General features: G+C 37.0%; 1 protein-coding gene across 20 annotated transcripts in view; it reads left to right on the top strand.

Annotated features, from left to right (window-relative positions):
- The window catches only part of AGPS (alkylglycerone phosphate synthase), a 77,033-nt gene that overhangs the window by 43,346 nt on the left and 16,439 nt on the right, over positions 1 to 17,248 (top strand). For 17 of the 20 annotated variants that reach the window (XM_033516185.1, XM_019007448.2, XM_019007449.2 and 14 more), the window contains 9 exons: positions 3,496 to 3,616; positions 3,698 to 3,772; positions 5,394 to 5,465; positions 6,980 to 7,059; positions 8,659 to 8,739; positions 9,806 to 9,931; positions 11,967 to 12,075; positions 12,500 to 12,627; positions 15,215 to 15,266. In XM_033516185.1, coding sequence (XP_033372076.1) covers positions 3,496 to 3,616; positions 3,698 to 3,772; positions 5,394 to 5,465; positions 6,980 to 7,059; positions 8,659 to 8,739; positions 9,806 to 9,931; positions 11,967 to 12,075; positions 12,500 to 12,627; positions 15,215 to 15,266 — 844 coding nt within the window. The remainder of the gene's footprint in view (positions 1 to 3,495; positions 3,617 to 3,697; positions 3,773 to 5,393; positions 5,466 to 6,979; positions 7,060 to 8,658; positions 8,740 to 9,805; positions 9,932 to 11,966; positions 12,076 to 12,499; positions 12,628 to 15,214; positions 15,267 to 17,248) is intronic. The other 3 variants (XM_033516182.1, XM_019007445.2, XM_033516187.1) reach the window with 3 other exon arrangements.

Here is a 17,248-nt window from a genome sequence, read left to right as displayed (position 1 = left end):
GATCTCCATCTGCCAATATATTTTGAAAAGTTCATCTGGGTGTGTTTTTATTGACCAGGGTTATTCTGAACTGGCAGCTGCTTTAACTTTCTGTGAACAGAGGTCTTGAGAACTGTTGTTCCCCTTTTATATGCAGAGAAAGGATAGAGCAAAGCAGAATTGAAGGATAATTACAGATTTTTTTATAATACCCTAATTCCACAGTACATCTTGTATACCAGTTTCCCAGGATATCTGCCAGCAATGTTGAGTGCTTTTCTGTTATGTTGTGCCCCTCTGGTTTTGATGGTCTTGTAATCTGAAGCAGGCTGACTACCTTGATATGGGATGGGACTCTTTGGAGTCTCCAATATATACCTGGACTTCTCATAGCTAGTCTGAAGTACTGCTGCAGGTCCCTCATTTTCATGACTGTCATAACTCCAAGGTGTATTTCAGGTTGTCATGCTATGCTGGGTTTGCAACTTCTGCTATCACCTAAGCATGAAGAAACTTGGATATAGGAATAGCAGTAGGGAAGTGATCTCTTGGCACATTTATCTTTCTATCCCATCTCTTCCTGCCTCTGTCATGTAAGATTGGAGGGTTCCCTGTGGCATGTGACTTTTGTGTTTTAATTAACAGCAATAAATATACCTGCTTCTGTGATCTTCAAGATCTGTTCATGCTGTTTCTTTTTTCAGACCAGACTCAATGTAGAGAGCAGTTTAGACCTAGTTCACATAGGTTTCCTAACTAGCTTTTAAGGGTGCAAATTTTAAAATATTTCAGTCCTATGAGAATAAATAAAGGCATATTTTTATCTGTCAATGTGCATAAGATTTTTATAGATAAATATTAACTTTTTCATCTTGAAGATTAAAACTAAAAGATTAAAAAAACTTGTGGAAGAGTTAAAGAAATCAAAATGCTTAAAACTATCTGCAAAGAATTGTTATAGCTGTTAAGTAGTTAATGTTACAGAGAACAAAGATCTTCAGGCACTTAGTGTTCAACTTGATATGAAATAATTCTGTCTGGAAATCCATGAAGAAACAAAAGTTTGAAGTCTAAAATGTAAACACAGCTAGCAAGGGTTTTTTTAAAACAAATGATTTAAAGATCTTTATTTGGTACCTATTTGTTTCTTATGTTTCCTGAGTTGCTGTCAGAGTTCTTTGGGCCAGCAAACAACATTGTGTGAATGTGCATTAATAGCAGAATAGTAAGAGCAGCAGTCCAAGACCATATTTACATTGTGTTTACTGTGACTGGCTCCTAAAATCAAGGTGTTTCATTAGTGGAATGCCTCTCATCTAACAACACTTAATATCAGCTTCTGTGTTTGTAGGTGACAAAGTGAATATATTGGAGGGAAAAGGCCTTTTTTTTAGCTGACACTTTATTTCAATAAGTACAGCATTATCCTTGAAGCAAGTCAGGATGGCACATAGCCTTTTCCACAAGTCAAATCACACTGCAAGTTAAAACTGCATTTTCATTATGTCGTATGTTCTACATGAAAATTCTAACCCAAACTTTTGGCTATCCACTTGAACCTGTGAATGATGTCAGCTATCAGTAGTGAATATCTCATGCAGCTGTGTCTTTCTCAATTATTCCTGTCAGTACTCTTAATAACCTTTTCCATAACCTTATATAGTTTTTGATGGGTGGATACTCCATCACAATGATACAACTTTCCTGATAAGTTTAAATCTTACCTTCTTCAGCTCTCACAACTTTTAGACTCAACCCATTCAGAATGGACTGCTGCTGTTATGGCAGATGGGAGATTATTTATCTCCAATTTTCCTTACTGTTAACTTGTTAACTGGTACTTTCTATTAAGATTTTATCTTAGGACATATATTGGCAAAAAGTATCAGCTGTTCTGGAGGTTATGTAGAGCAAAGATAGGCAAAATTCTCTTCTAGGAAAGAAACTTGTGAATATGTGAGTGTACGTTTTATAGAAGGCAAACTTCAGAAGATGAAACCAAAGTTAATTCCATTTTGTTATTCTATTTTTGTATTTGACAAGAAGTATAGGTAAGGCTTGTCAAAGAGATGTCTTAAGTTTCTTTGACTAGGTGTAACATTACTGCACAATACTTTTTGATAGGGCTGTAAACGAGTTCTTTCTGGCATCACTAGGCAGCCTGTAATCTCTCCTGAGAGCTTTATAGCAAAAGTGCAGTTGCAGTCTTCTCTTTGGGTTGATGTCAGTTAATTATCCAGCAAGGCTTGCATGGAAGATGTATGAAAGCATTGCATTCTTTTAACTAATTTTTGTTCAATCCCATATTTTTAAAAGTGTATTTAAAATAAAAGATACGTAAAAAAACATCTGCGCTCAGACTTCAGGGACTTTGTTAACAGGAAATAAGACTCTTGACCAACACTTTCTTTTACAGTAAGATTTGAAGTCGAGAAGTTAGATTTTAGTCATCAGACAAGTTTTTTACCCAATTAAAAAGCTCTAATTAGAGGCCATTTGTGATAGAGGACATATTCCTTTAGAGAGATTACCCATATTTGCTCCATTTTTAAGGAAAGAAAAAAAGACATGATCTTTTTGGAATCTTCAAAGCATATAGAAATCTTACACTTAATGTCTGCAAAGTATGTTTTAATCTGGATCTTGTAAAGGATTCTTTGAGTGGGTTTAAAAAGTTTACACATGAACTACATTTTTATGTGCCCAATAATTGAAAGTGGAGTTCAGAAAAGAGACTTAAGTGGTAATGTTTGCACTTTGAGAAGATGTAAGAGTACTAGACAAGACATCTGTTGGAAGAATCTGAAAGAATGGGCTGATAGAAAATTTCAAGCAGAGGTTTTCCCTCTGGACTTACAGAATCTTGATTCAAGGTCTGTTGGTAAGTCAAAATGTCCTGTGTGGCTTCATTGAAAGAAGAACACCTTTCCAAGGTGTTTTTTGGGACTTTAGGTGGAGGCTTTCTGGAAACACCTGTATGTATATCAACATGGATTTTATGGAATCTTTCTTATAGGTGAGGTGTGCTTAAAGCGTGCTAGTTATGTTACATTAGTCAATTTTAGTTTTGCGTAGCACTGGACTTCTGACTGGGCTTTGGTCCTATTTGGTTTTAACTCTTGGGACATGACAGGAAGAGGGGACACAGGTTAGGGAAAACAGAACTGTAAGTAGAAGAATTTGCAGTGTGTAGTGGCTTTAGTATGTATTCTGGTACCTTGGGAGGTCTTAAAAAGAGATAATTTGTTCAGTATGCATTCATAAGCTCATGTATTTCTCCAGATTTATCAGGAGAAAGAAAGGTAAGAAAGTACTACTGAAATAAAACTTCTTGTGTGCAGAGTAGGATAAGCTGGATTGGTGGTTTGAAGATGTGAAGGAGACCTGCTGTCTTTCTGATCTGGAATAGGTGTGTTTGGGTATCAGTCAGTGTTAGTCTGTTTTTCTTATTTCTCTTGTACAGAAATGCTGGAAGAGTGATCCTATCTTTAATGAATTTATTTTCTTGTATTGTAGACATCCTTAAATGTTAATGATGTACCTCCATCTGTTGTAAATGAAGAATTTCTTCAGGATCTTAGAGCCACTAAAATCTCATATTCCCAGGATGCAGAAGATAGGGTATTCAGAGCTCATGGTAAGAGAACTTAATTTTTATCACTGTGCTGCTTTCGACCCTTCCTTCTTTGAACTTGTTAACTTACTGCTTGTGTTCCAGGTCACTGCCTACATGAGATATTTGTACTCAGGGAAGGAATGTTTAAGCGAATTCCTGATATAGTTGTATGGCCTGGTAAGTTTTTATTGTCTTTTTCTCCATTCTGAGCTGGAAGGCCATTGTTTACTAAACTCCTGTGCTTTCTAGTCAGGGGAAGGCTGTCTCTTTTCACTGACTTCACTTGTCTTTACAGAAACTGAAGGAATTTTCTCATGAATGGTAATCATGATTGTTTAGCATTTGGACTGCAGGTCATGTATATGAAAGCCCATCATTTTGTGGGGAAGTCTATTTATTATTAATATAGCTGAAGTTTATATTGACGGATGACTTCACTGCTTAAGTAACCACAGTATAATGTGAATGTGTATGTTCAGCAAGATCAGTTTTCAAAAATGGCAGTCTCAGTTTTGGATTCTGAAGTGTACATGATGCTAGAAGGGTAGTGAAATATTTGAAGAACTTTTTTTTTGCATGCTGTACTTTTAGCAAAAAAAAAAAAAAGTTTAACACCTGTAACTCCTATCAGAATTCTTTACAAAAGATCAATGACTGGAAGAGCAGTGCAATCTGAGTATAGGCTAGACCTGCTCATTTCTGTCTAGTAAAAGGATACAAATGCCTTTTTTTTTACTTGAGTCATGTGACTGTAATCACTATGATCACTACTTCATGAGCCATTCTTCAGTAGTGAACCAAAAAGTCATTTGATCTAAGTAAATATCAGTTTTTGTTCAGTTGTATGATTCCAATTCTTTCTTTACCTAACTCTTTTTTTTACCTTTTATAACTGAGAGCTGCACTGCATAAAAAACCCAAGAATTTCTTATAGGAACTTAGTCCTACTTGGTTTTACCTCCTTTACTTAGGGGGAAAAAATCACATATGGAAAGCATGAAAAGAGGCACTATAAGATGAAATTCATTACTTGAGGCCAGGTACTCTGCAGCACTGGTGACTATGAACAGTACTTGCCACAACTTCTATTTTGTGTAGTTCCAAAAGCAGCTGAAACAAAATGATTGACTACCTTCATTTAATAGAGATCTGTATGACAAGAGCAAATTAGCCAGAGTTTGGAAACTATTTATTTAGTCCTGCTCATTATTTGCTGTTTGTACAAACTCATGGATGCAATGTATTTGATCTCTTTTTTGATCCTTTTACTTGACTGTGCACAAGCATTTCCGCTTCCCTCTTTGACCAGGTACAGAACACATCCTGAAAAACTAGATTTCATCAGCAGCTCCACTTCTGAAACTGAATGTCAGCCAGGAAGAAAAAGATGTGCTGTTCATCTCTCAGAAGAGACTAATTTCTCACTTAAAGTAAATTGGACAGCCTATTTTCAATGAAAGCTTTACATGTGATTTGTTCTTCAGGATACCTAGATGAATTGTTAACTGTTTGGTGGCCTATCTTGCCCTGAGAATTTGCAGGTTGTCTCAATCTGTGCATAGAGCAAGAGGTTAAGACTGTAGTTAGTTCTTCAAATGTAGAATTGTTTGAGGTCTAAACTTCACCCTGTAACTGCTACTTCTGCGCCCAGCTCTTATTTACTGTCTAACTTTGAGATGCATTCCTTGCTGGTGTCAGAAAAGGAGCTGCTGCTTATTCAGACTGCTGTATTTAGTAATAAGCACAAATAACAGTACCAAGCACAAATCCTGTTTTTTACCTGTTTGTACTTTTTTAGTTTGCCATGAAGATGTAGTTAAAATTGTGGAATTAGCCTGCAAACACAATCTCTGCATAATACCCTTTGGTGGTAAGTGAAATAATGAAATCTCATATCTGTTTAAGGTTATTAGTGAAAATGTCTTCTACTTCAATTTAAATATGTGTTCTTCATTACTTGTGCTCTGTTCCCACATCATGTATAAATAAGGATTTTTTTTGTTGCAGTGTTGAAACTCAAAGTTTCAGAGAGGATTGTGGTCAACCACTACTGCAAGGTTTTTCTAATTTCCTTGTAGATGATGTTCAGTAGAGACTCCTGTGGCAAGGAGTTTTCAGGAAGTGTTCGAGATACAGAGTACAGCTAAAGGCCTGTACAATCTGTGTCCTCAGCCTAAAGAATTCGTAAAGGACTTCAGGTTTTCATTGTGGATGTCTTCTGTAAGCCTGCTGAAGTAGAGTTGTGAGTTACCTTGTTTTGACATAGAGCTTAGGATACATGGGGTGTAGGCTTTCATGACCTCATTCTGTGAGAAAGTTTTTTCTTAATTCTATGGTATCAATCTGTGAGTTTTACTTGGTACTTGCTTATGCAAAAGGGCATTAACTATTAGAGAAGATAAGCATTTCACTTGAAAACAATACCAAACTTGTGGAACCTGGACACTCTCACCCTTGCCAGATGCATCTGAAGGGCTGCAAGACTGCTAAAAGCTATCTTTTAACCGATACTAATAAACCAGTAGAGCTGAAAGTAGCAGTATCAACTCTTTCTTGTTCACTGTCCAGGATACAGAAAGATCTTCATTTTGTTACCCAAATTTTTTTTCTAGTAAACTACAGTCAACTTGTGAAGTTATTACAGTGGGGGTTGGTATTTAAGGAAAGTGACACCTTTTCTATCACTGGAAACAAAGGTGATGAGCTTCACTGGTCTTGCGGAGTGTTTTATTAGCTGGTACTTTGTCTGTACTTGCCATTGTCTTCTTGTAACCTGCTATGGAGCTGGAGCATCCCATCTTCTCTTTTCTTATGACTGTGGCAGTCTTGGGAAACAAAAGGCTTCTTGGAGGCTGTTCTGTGACATACTATAGAGATACATTGGAAACTGCTTATAAGTCTGATGCTTGATTTTAGCCTATTTTTTTAATAGTTAAACCCTTTCAGTTTTTCTCTCAGATAAGTATTACATTCCTGTACTAGGCAAATTCCATATTCCAAATTATTAAATTGAAGCGTAGTGGTTTCCATAGTGATATCTAAAGAATATACAGAAACTATAGCTCTGTTTCTTGAATGGCTTTGTAACTTCTTATCCTTCTTTGTTTTAAAGCTCTGTGCTGGGTTTAGCAGAAGCAGCTGAGATGGTCACAGGATGTCGTGTTTGTTACAGAGTGCTTCTAAAGCACTCCGCTGCCACCTTGATTTTGTGAAACCTGGTCTGGGAGAGGGGCAGCCTTAAGAGGCTAATCACTAGCCTCAAAAGTTAACTTCAGTGATCTTTCTTTATTCAGTTCCGTATCAGAAAGGAGGGAGAGAGGCATGCTATTGGCAGAAAAGCTACATGAGAATTTTATGATCACAATATCATTCCCTTATTTGCAGGAGGGACAAGTGTCTCTAGTGCCCTTGAGTGTCCTGAAGAAGAAAAAAGAACAATTGTCTCCCTGGATACATCACAAATGGTATGATGTCTTAAAGTTTTATTTTATTTTTTTTTAAATCATCCTACAGTTACTTGGGTAATCACTAGAGAATGACATTCTTTCTTTTCCAGAATAAAGTAGGGATGGAAATATTAATCTGCACCATGATGATTAAATTCGTACTCCTTCAGTTTGTTTTTTTGTGATATTAGTCCTGTACTACTTCATATGACCTGTATATATTTAATAAGAAAAAAAAATCACTGTTAAGCCTTATAGCAGCTTTAAGTGAACAAACTCCAAGAAAGCTACTCTTCTTCTATATTAGAATTTTTATCTGAGGATAAATGAAAGGCTAAAAGGAGGTTGTTATTGTGAATTTCACTAGTTTTTGAACTAGACTTCAAATTACTTAAAGCAAAGATTGATAAGATGACCTAATATCTATAAATCACCTTGAAGGATAAACTTTCAAGAAATAACTGGGGTTTTTGTGTAGATAACATCTTGAGAATGTGAAGTTCATAGCTTTATGGCAGCCTAGAAATGAAGTTCTGCAAAATTTATTGCTAGTTTTCATCTTTTCATTATGAAGGAGCTTTGTACTTTTAAAATGATAGATTTATGGGTACTTGGTAATGAGATGCTTCAGAAACATCTCTGTATCTTTCATGTAAGGCTTTACTGCCTCCAATACCTGCTGAGTATTATTAACTCCTTTAGCCTTGAAGGTAAAACCTGCGTTTTGGCTCTGTTCTCTCCACTCAGTGGTTCTTCAGTTAAACAAAGTGATTTTTTTCTGCAGAGGTGGTAGTTTTATGTTGAAGGAGGCTCTTCAGGTGTCTGTGCAGAATGAGATCCAACAAGTACAGTAGTGACTGAGGCCTTCATTTGAACTCCTTGGTTTATAGCACACAGTTTTGACTTCTACCAGGTGTGGGTGTGGCAAGGAAATGTGGTTAATTCTTACTATCTTGCTTTTTTGTCAGCTAGATGTGTAAATAAGCATTGTGTCAGAAAATAAACCACTTTCATGTGTTTTGAATGACTGACAGCCAGTTCTCGTAATCATTAATGAAGAGGAAAATAAGAAAATTAAGGTGAAAGGAGGCATTATCAGAGTTAAAACGTGTGTGTCTCAGAGCAGCTAACATGAATGCTGGAGCTTTACTATTTTAATAGGTAGTTAATGGATATCTTTATCTTATATGTAGGGTCTATATTGCATAAAAGCTGATTTATATAGGCATCTGAGATCAGTTCAGTAGTTTATGCTGAAACTGAAGGAGCTGAAGTAGTTGGCTTTGAATAATTTGTTAACCCACACTTTGTGAGGGGGAGACTCCTGTAAGAGTTGTGATTTAATTATTTCTGGCTTTTTTGCTTTTTATTCTGTAGACACCCCTGGTATAAATTGATGAACATATGTGTTAGTCCCTTGTAGTGGTGACTTCATAAATTGAAACCTGTTGTGTAGCAGTTTGAGACAGTGAAGAGCCTCAGCTTCCATTGGTGTAATAACTGGAGCGGTATTAATAGTAAATTGTATGACTAAGCATGTTGATCCTACAGCATTAGGGAAAGAAATAAACAAAGATCTTAAACACTCCTCCTTCGTTTTGATTGGCTTTTCGACAGAATCGGATTCTCTGGATAGATGAAAAAAACTTAACAGCTTGTGTAGAAGCTGGCATTGTTGGACAAGATCTGGAAAAACAGGTATTTTTATCTGGTTAAGTTTCTAGTATTTTTTTTATATTTTTCTTAGGTATTATTCATATCTTGTCTATGTTATTGAATGCTAACTTAATTCTTGTGTGTTTTCGTGCAGCTGGTAAGAACTATAAGCAATGGCTATGGACCCACCCTTTCAAATATATGACCAGTAAACCTAGAAAGCCACAAGTTCCTGTGGTATAGAGAGAACCATGAGCTAAATGAATCAGTGGACAGGATGTAGAAGTGACTTTCAGTCTTCAATCTAGAACCATTGTGTACAACAGAATGTACTTAGTGATCCATGTTACATGGTATCCTTAAATACAGCTGTCCAACGTGATTGTTACCAGTTGGTCAGTGCAAATTGATTTTCTCAAATGCACTAATGCAGTTATCACTTAATGTGAGACTGCTTGCCCTTTAATTCTTGCTGTTTGACAGCTTTGGTGTTGTAATTCTGAGGGCATCCAGTCAACCTCAGGTGCTGTGCAGATGGCGAAGCCAAGTTAATGCAGAAAAATGAGAAACAAGTGACTCCTTGATATACAAGAATGCGTGATCTGCATCACAAGTAGTTGACAGTGTTGCATACAGGAAGCCCAACCAGATGGCTGTATATTAAAACACATCTCTCCTTGAGAGAATTAAGTACAGGCAATTTACTCAAATTTTCTGTAGACCTGCTGCATATCACATTAGGATAGAAGGAACAAGAGATTAAGTGCCTTATTTATTGACAGCATTTGTGGGAAGTTGGCAGTTACTTAAGTTATAACTTTTTGCAGATGTATATGAATTTGCACCTTGTTTTGAACAATAGAGTTCTCAGTTTTGAAATATGGGGGAGGAGTATTATAGGACGACATGTAGCACAGCTATGCACAGTAGAAGCAGAATCATTTTGTGTGTCATGTACATATCTAAGATAGAAGTTGAATAAATGCGTGTGTGATCAGGATACTTATTTTTTAAAAAAAAACAAGCAAACCAAACAAGTATAAAATATTGAATTTAGAGTACTAAATCAATGCAGGACCTATAGGATGTATTTTTTTCTTTTCTTTAGCTTGCTGAAAGTGGCTTCTGTACAGGCCATGAACCAGACTCAATGGAATTCAGTTCACTAGGAGGATGGGTAGCAACACGAGCATCTGGCATGAAAAAAAACATCTATGGAAACATTGAAGATCTGGTAAGTAGTTTTAATACTTGTTATAATTTCTCTGTTGAGATACTTAACTTTTATAATAGCTCATGGTGGGAGAGTAAATTGTGATTCTTCATGTAATACAGGTTTGGCATTGAATCTTGACTGAAATACTTTTTTTCCTTGCTTTTGGTATTAGTCCTAATAATTCTTATCACTGATATAAATGTAATTTTCATTTGAGCACTCACTGACTAGCTTAAGGAATTGTTACCTTGTCCTGACTCTGCTGCTGTGTTCTACTATTCTGGACTCTGTTAATCCAGTGTAATACTCCTGTCAAGCTTCCAGAAGTCCCATATTCTCTCCTACCTGTTGTGTGTACCTGAAGATGTCTAGCTGAACTGTCTAACTCTGACAGCATGCAAGTTCCCCACCTTCCTACATGCCCATGGCTAGCAGTATTTTTTAAATCACTAGGCTGATCTAATTGAACGTGTGGGTGCATAGTGGTGAGATCTGGTGCCACCACATGGCTTGTAGGAAGCCAGAGGAAGGAGGCAGCAGACTGGGAATGGTAGTATTCTACTCTTGAATCTGTTTTAGTCATTAAAATGGTTCAACTTTATATGAACTCAGATAATTTTTTGAGTTTTAAGCATACCTTTTGATTTTAAAGTCTGTGTTTTCTTTTATCTTCAATACATTGACTGTATTGAAGATAAGTCATCACTGCTCAGACTTTGCCTGCCTTTTTGCTTCAAACTATCATCTTTCTCTCATATTTTGTACAACCCTTCCATACGTGAATTTTTTCTTTCTTTCCTGCAGCGCACTCTAGGTAATGTATGTATCCATGTTACCTCAGGCTTTTTCATCAGCTCATAGTTCAGACATATTTGTTCTGTGCACAGATGTGACACATCACTGTCGGTGACTGAGGCTGGCAGGAGCTACACAGTTTTTACTCAGTAGACCTGGCTGAAGTAAAACTAGTAGCACTTACAAAGTGTCATTGTTCCCCTGCTGCCTGAAGTGTTACTGTTGGTGCAGTTTTGCTTGTACTGCAAGCTGAGGAGCAGGAGGCTTCTCTATTATGGAAGCATAACTTCAGGCTAAAACAGCTTCTGAAATTTTCATTAGGAGGAAATAGGATTGAAAATTGATTCAGAACAGTTCATGAGTTTCAAAATAGCACAGTGAGAATGTTTCAAGGAAGTGTTTACCTTCTGAGGAACTTTATATCTTGAAACAGTGTGTTATATAAGCTGCCTAAAATCCACTTACTGCAGAATCAACAGCTCATAAATTCCATATAGTGAAAATTACTTAGCTACCTGTGCTTTAAAGCTTTAAAGCCATTAGGTGAAATTCAGTAATTTTGCTTCATTTAAAGGCATTACTAAAGAAAAGCTGAAACTCTACCCTTCCTTGGTATAAAATAGAGGATTGAATTGAATAGAGGATTGATTAAAAAAACCCACATATGAGCTCTATTGCATGTGCCTGAATAAAGCTGGAAACAATAACATTGAAAAATATTTTTTTAAAAAACAACCTTCTAGCCCTACACGTGTCAGTCTTATGGCAGCTTTCATATTGATAATCTATTTCACAAAGCTTACTTCTCTTTCCTCCTAACTGAAATATTTCTGTAGCAATCAATGACTGAACTACAGTAGCTTTATCAAGCAGCAGTTCTAAAGCAAAACTTAAGCGAAGTTTAAACCCTCACTTTTTTCCTCTGTAGTATGGATGTATATTCTGGGTTAAAATCCTGGTATATATAAAGTTCTATTTGTGAAGTTCTACACTGAGAAGCAAAACAGTTTTAACTGGCATTGCCTGGATGTAGCCATGATATGATTTGTCATAGAATGGAAACAATCTGTTGTGTGGGGAAACCATGCTGCGTTAAAATAATGGTTGGTAACCATCCTCAGGTTCTTGGGGTTGCCTACAGAATGTCTGAAACCTATAAAGCCAAACTGTATCAAACTTTATGTTTTGTGGAAAATACATGTAATAAAAATCTGTGCTTAATGCTAGTATTTATCATCATTGCACTTTGTTTAAACAGGTGATTCATATAAAAATGGTAACTCCTAGAGGAATAGTAGAAAAAAACTGTCAAGTACCTCGCATGTCAACAGGACCTGATATCCATCACTTCATTATGGGATCTGAAGGTATAAACAGAGTAATTTCACTTACTGCATCTTAATTCAGCTTCCATAATTCTTGATTATTTGAGCATCTTTAGTGCTGTGGCTTTTAGTGTGTTGATGGGTGGCATTGTGCACGCATGAATTTCTTGTGTTAGGATAAAACATTGAGACGTTAATAAGAACTGTGAAGCTGCACCTTTTAACACTGCTTTGAATGGACCTGTGGAGTCAGCCTCCAAGTCTAGTAACAAAGAGCACAATCTAGAGAATATTTTGTAAGAATTCACCATGTAAAAAGTGAGGAATAAATCACCTGCTACTGCAAACTGAATTTTTGGGATTTCTAATTTACATTAACTTATAACATTCTAGTAAATGTTAAATTGGGTAGCTTGCAAGAAGTTCATCTTGCAACATTTTGCTCAGTTTTTCTCCTCTCCTGAAGGAACTCTTGGAGTGGTTACTGAAGTTACAATAAAGATTCGCCCAGTCCCTGAATACCAGAAGTACGGCTCTGTGGTCTTCCCCAACTTTGAGCGAGGGGTGGCCTGCTTGAGGGAAGTGGCAAAGCAGGTAAAGAAAAGATGGATGTTGACTTCACTCAAGGACTCATGGATTCTAGCAGTAGGGGTGTATTGATGCTTCAGTATTTCTGGCAGTTGATAACAAGGAATTTGAGGTAGGAATCTCATAAGCATGTATGCTCCATGAAATGCATGATATGGCCCATGAGGATTTTGGAAATTACTCAGTTGAGGACTGAGCACATTATGGCTTTGCTTGGTATTCTGAGCCAAAACGTGGACAAGACTTATAATGTCTTATTTCAGTAGGAGTTATTTTCACTTTGCAGCCTGTATCTTCTTCAGCTGAGACCTTTAGCCTCAGATTAATTAGAACTGTGGAAAAGGGACCAGTGTTAAAAGGAATTGAGTTACAGCATACATATAAAAGGCAGTTGAATTTGTGGCTTTGAAGTGGTAAAGGAACAAAAGGAATACAATGGATGGATGTGGCCTCTATTTAGAAATCACTGCCTGGAGCACAGTGACATGGGCAGGTGAGATGGATATTTCCAAGTGGAGATGTGCTTACTCTGTAGTATTTAAGTAGAGAATAGTGCAGTCAGATGGTTTCAGGTAGTGAAGTACTTAGGTATCCAAGTTCTGTAGTACTTTTCCTCAAGGATGTGCTTCCAAACAAATCTTACTCTGGCTAGCCTCTTTCTCCACTGACTAACTTTTCTTTGTTCTGTGCAAAACATACCAAATTATATATATGAATAGTAGAATGTACCCTGAATTGGGGAATAATTTCAGAAATGTTTTAATTAATGCCAAACTAAACACAGCTTTACATTTTTTCCAGTGATTGGTCTAAATTAATGGCTTAATGTTCCAAGCCAGATGTTCAAGCTGGTATGTGAATGACATGTATATGCTAGTCAGCAGCACTTGCCAGTTTTCTGTCGTGCTTCTACTGCTAGTGCTTGTCCTTCCTTTTAAAGGTACCTAAGCAGACTTTTTGGGAATGCTTAATCATATGGCTGATCAACATTTAAAATCAGTTAGGGGACTCATGTCTTCTCTGTCTATGGGCTTAGTTAGAGGGGAAAAAAGAGGCACGGTTTGCCACTTAATGTTGCTCCATTTCTAAGCTTCTGTTGCTGCTGCTGCCATTTCTCTGCTTACTTGAGCCTGAACCACATATTCTCTTCTGTTGCCCCTCGCATCAGTCTCAGTAGTAATTACAGTGATTGCTGTCTGAAAAGCTCTTTCTTTTATGTATCAGTCCACTTCAATGTAAGAACAATCAGCCTGCAGGTTGTGGGTGGGCTGGTCTCATTTAAAACCACTCCCACAGCTTCTGTCAACCTGCCTGGTGAGCTCCCTTGGTTCATGTTCTTCCTTCCCCTTGTGTGACCAAATACATATTAATGATATTGTGATGTGTGAACATGTCAAATGAAGTGAAAGAGCAGTACTTCCAAATCTATGTGATTAGGTGATGACTAGTCTAAAATTCAGACTTTGTCATATTCCTCTGGCCATACATTTCAGTACGGCTGGACACGGCCGTCAGCGATTATATAATGTAGGCATATGCATGACCAGAAACTTACTTAACTGAAGGCAGGTGTTCTTGCAGTTTTTCAGATTCCTGTACAGTGCAGAATCTAGATTAGACCCAAGTACAGATTTTAATTGAAGTCTGACAGCAGAGCATGAGTGTACTCATGCCAGGATGGAGTCAACTTCTTTCATAGCAGTACGTGTGGTGTTAGCTTTTGTACGTGTAACCAAAAGAGTGTTTACACACAAGTGGTTTAGTTATTGCTAAACAGTGTGTACACAGTGTCAAGGCTTTTTCTGTTTGTCCCTCTCTTCCCACCAGCAAGAGTGTTGGGACAGATAAGAGGCTGGGAGGGTACACAGTTTGGACAACTGACCCAAACTGACTAAATTCAGATACCATATAACAGATAATATGATCATAAATAAAACTAGAGGGGCGTGTTTCCTAGGTGTTGCCATTGCTTGAAGACTGGCTGCATAGTCAGATGATGGTAATTGATTGCTTTTTGCATTGTGCTTTTGTGGGTTTTTTTTCCCCATTTTGCAAGCTGTCTTCATCTCAACCCATGGGTTTTTCTGCTTTTGCCCTTTTGATTTTTCTTCCCCATCCCACTAGGGAGGGGGCTGATTGAGCAGCTGTGTAGTGCTCAGCTGCATGCTAGGGTGACCCTCAACAATTAAACTTTTTCAATGGATTTTTATTATGTGTGTATCTCTGATTACACAGAAACATAAGCTTGATGTACTAAGCACATGTACTATCTTTAGTGCATGTGCCATTTTAGAAAAACACTCAGCATTTGAAGATCAATGTTTTTGGACTATTGCTGTGTTGGCTTGAGGTTAAACTGAAATTTCTCATGCATTATGTGTAGAGATACCTAGCAGATGTTGCTATTCCAGTGAAAACAAACTTGTAGTCACCCTGTTTCAATGATGATGATGGCCAGAGGTCTCTGGTATCAAAATGTGCTTTCTTATATGCTATTTTAAAATGAAAATCTGATTGCAATGAATTTTAAAACCAACTTATGTATATTATCTTCTTATTCTTCCTCTCTTACTTCCCTAACTTTGCCTCCAAGAGATGTGCTCCTGCATCAATTCGCCTTGTCGACAATGCACAGTTTCAGTTTGGTAAGTATGTAGATCATGAGGGAGTATCATCTGTTTCCAATGGATTTTTAGTAGCTTAAGTCTGTTTTGGGTAGTAATTCCTTTGCTCAAATTTAGACAGAAGGCAGTGAACCCAGAGTTCAAGCTCCAGATAGTGCCATAATGCGAGCTTCAGAAACAGGAGCCGTCTGTCTCTGAGGAAACACTATCAACTACTTGAGTCAGTAAAAGCTTCACTCTGCCTATAAATGAGATGGGTTTTCTGCTATGTTTCCATTCTTGACATTTAGTCAGTTGGTGAGATTGAAATTCTGGAATCACTTCTGTTATTTTACTGTAAAGGAGCAGAGATTCCAGTTTTAAAATACAGTACTTGAAAGATTTTCTTCCTGAGAGTATTAATGAGAAGTTGAATATGAAAAAAAATATAAAAAAGCAGAATGTCCGCGCCTTGTTTTTAAGGTAAGTGTGTTGATTCCTTTAAATTTCATTAAAGCATCTCAGAGGTTCCTTAGAAGTAGTAGGCTTTTTGAAAATATTCTGATACCATAATGTTTGATTGGGTGGGAGAGAGGCAATGACATATTTGTTCAAAGTGATCTCTCTGTTTTCAAAAAAATATCAGATGTTGTAAATGCTGTAACTTTGTGCCAGTACATCTAAGCTGTTAGGCTTTAAGTATGAAAAGTCAATGAAGCTACCAGAAGATTCCTGAAGACAAAAGATTTTACAAAATTTCAACTAGTTCAAACACCTAAATAGGACAATGTCAAATATGCAGAACAATAATTTCTCAGCAATTCTTAGGGAAGGCTGTCATTTTAAACTCTCAGAAATTTGGCAGAAGGTATGTTCTGGCTCAAGACACTCTGATGGAGGCCGTGGAGTTCCACAACCCAAAAGCTTATAGCTTGCAGAACTTGCTGAGACCATGCTATTTTGATTGTACCCAGAAGATGCAAATGGGAAGTGTTGATTGACCTTGAAAACCTCTACTATAATACTTCAACTAGTCAGATTTTCTGGAACTTCTCTTGCACAGAAGCCTCAGTGATGAATCTCAGCTTCAAATGGCATTAATATAATGGTGTTGAGAAAGCTGGACTTCATTTTTCAATCCAGGGAAATTGTGATTTGTAAGAGCTGAGAGGGCTTGCTAGGCAAGCTTGCAAAGCTGCTTGCTTTGCACTCTTTTGTGTTACACTCTCCTGCTCAGACATGTCCAACAGAAGGCATTTCTTTTTTTTATTTGGGAATTTGACCAATTGCAAGCTGTAAACCTAGTTTCAGGTGTGACAATATGGATTTTTCTTGTAGTCATTATTAAGTAATTTTTTAGATTGTAGTTTAATAAATTCATGACTTCTCATAATTTCTGTGTGCTTACTGAAGTCCTCTTTGGGGTTTGTATCTGCAGAGAGACTCCCTCTTTGCTTAAGAGGAAAAAAAATCAGTTGTTGAAGTTCATGTGTTTTTCAGGAGGAAATGCTTTTTGAAGTATTTTAGAAGGATGTATCATGTAAATGGTGCATAACTTTTTATGAATTGGGCTCACAGCATGTAGGCCAGATGCCAGGCTGCTGAAGTGAAGCAGTAATGAGAGTTCAGAAGTTGTTTGAGACTGAAAACAATGGAACAAACAGTAAAAGACTTTCATCTCAATTAAACCCAGTCCTGAGGCAGAGATGTTAATTTAACAGGCTCCAAGACACATTTATATATCCTGGTAATTTTAGTTCCCCGTTTGTCATTAAGGAAGCAATTACAAGCTTTATGTAGAAAACTTCACACAAGTGATATAACTGTTAAGGAAAAAATTGCTTAACTCCTAACTTGCACCATTTTTGGCTGTTTGTTTCAGTGGTTTTGGTATAACTTTAAAAACAAGTCACTGATTTTTGCTCGGTTTTGTGGTGTAAAAACTAATGAAGTGCTCTCTTAAAAATTTTCCACGTGCCATAGGCTTGTGAAATCTAAACTAAGGCAGTCTTAATAAAAGTATC

This window comes from Parus major, chromosome 7 (assembly GCF_001522545.3).
Source record: "Parus major isolate Abel chromosome 7, Parus_major1.1, whole genome shotgun sequence".
NCBI classification, from domain to species: domain Eukaryota; kingdom Metazoa; phylum Chordata; class Aves; order Passeriformes; family Paridae; genus Parus; species Parus major.
Note: the sequence above shows the minus strand (reverse complement) of the source record. Positions and strands in the feature narration are given on the sequence as shown.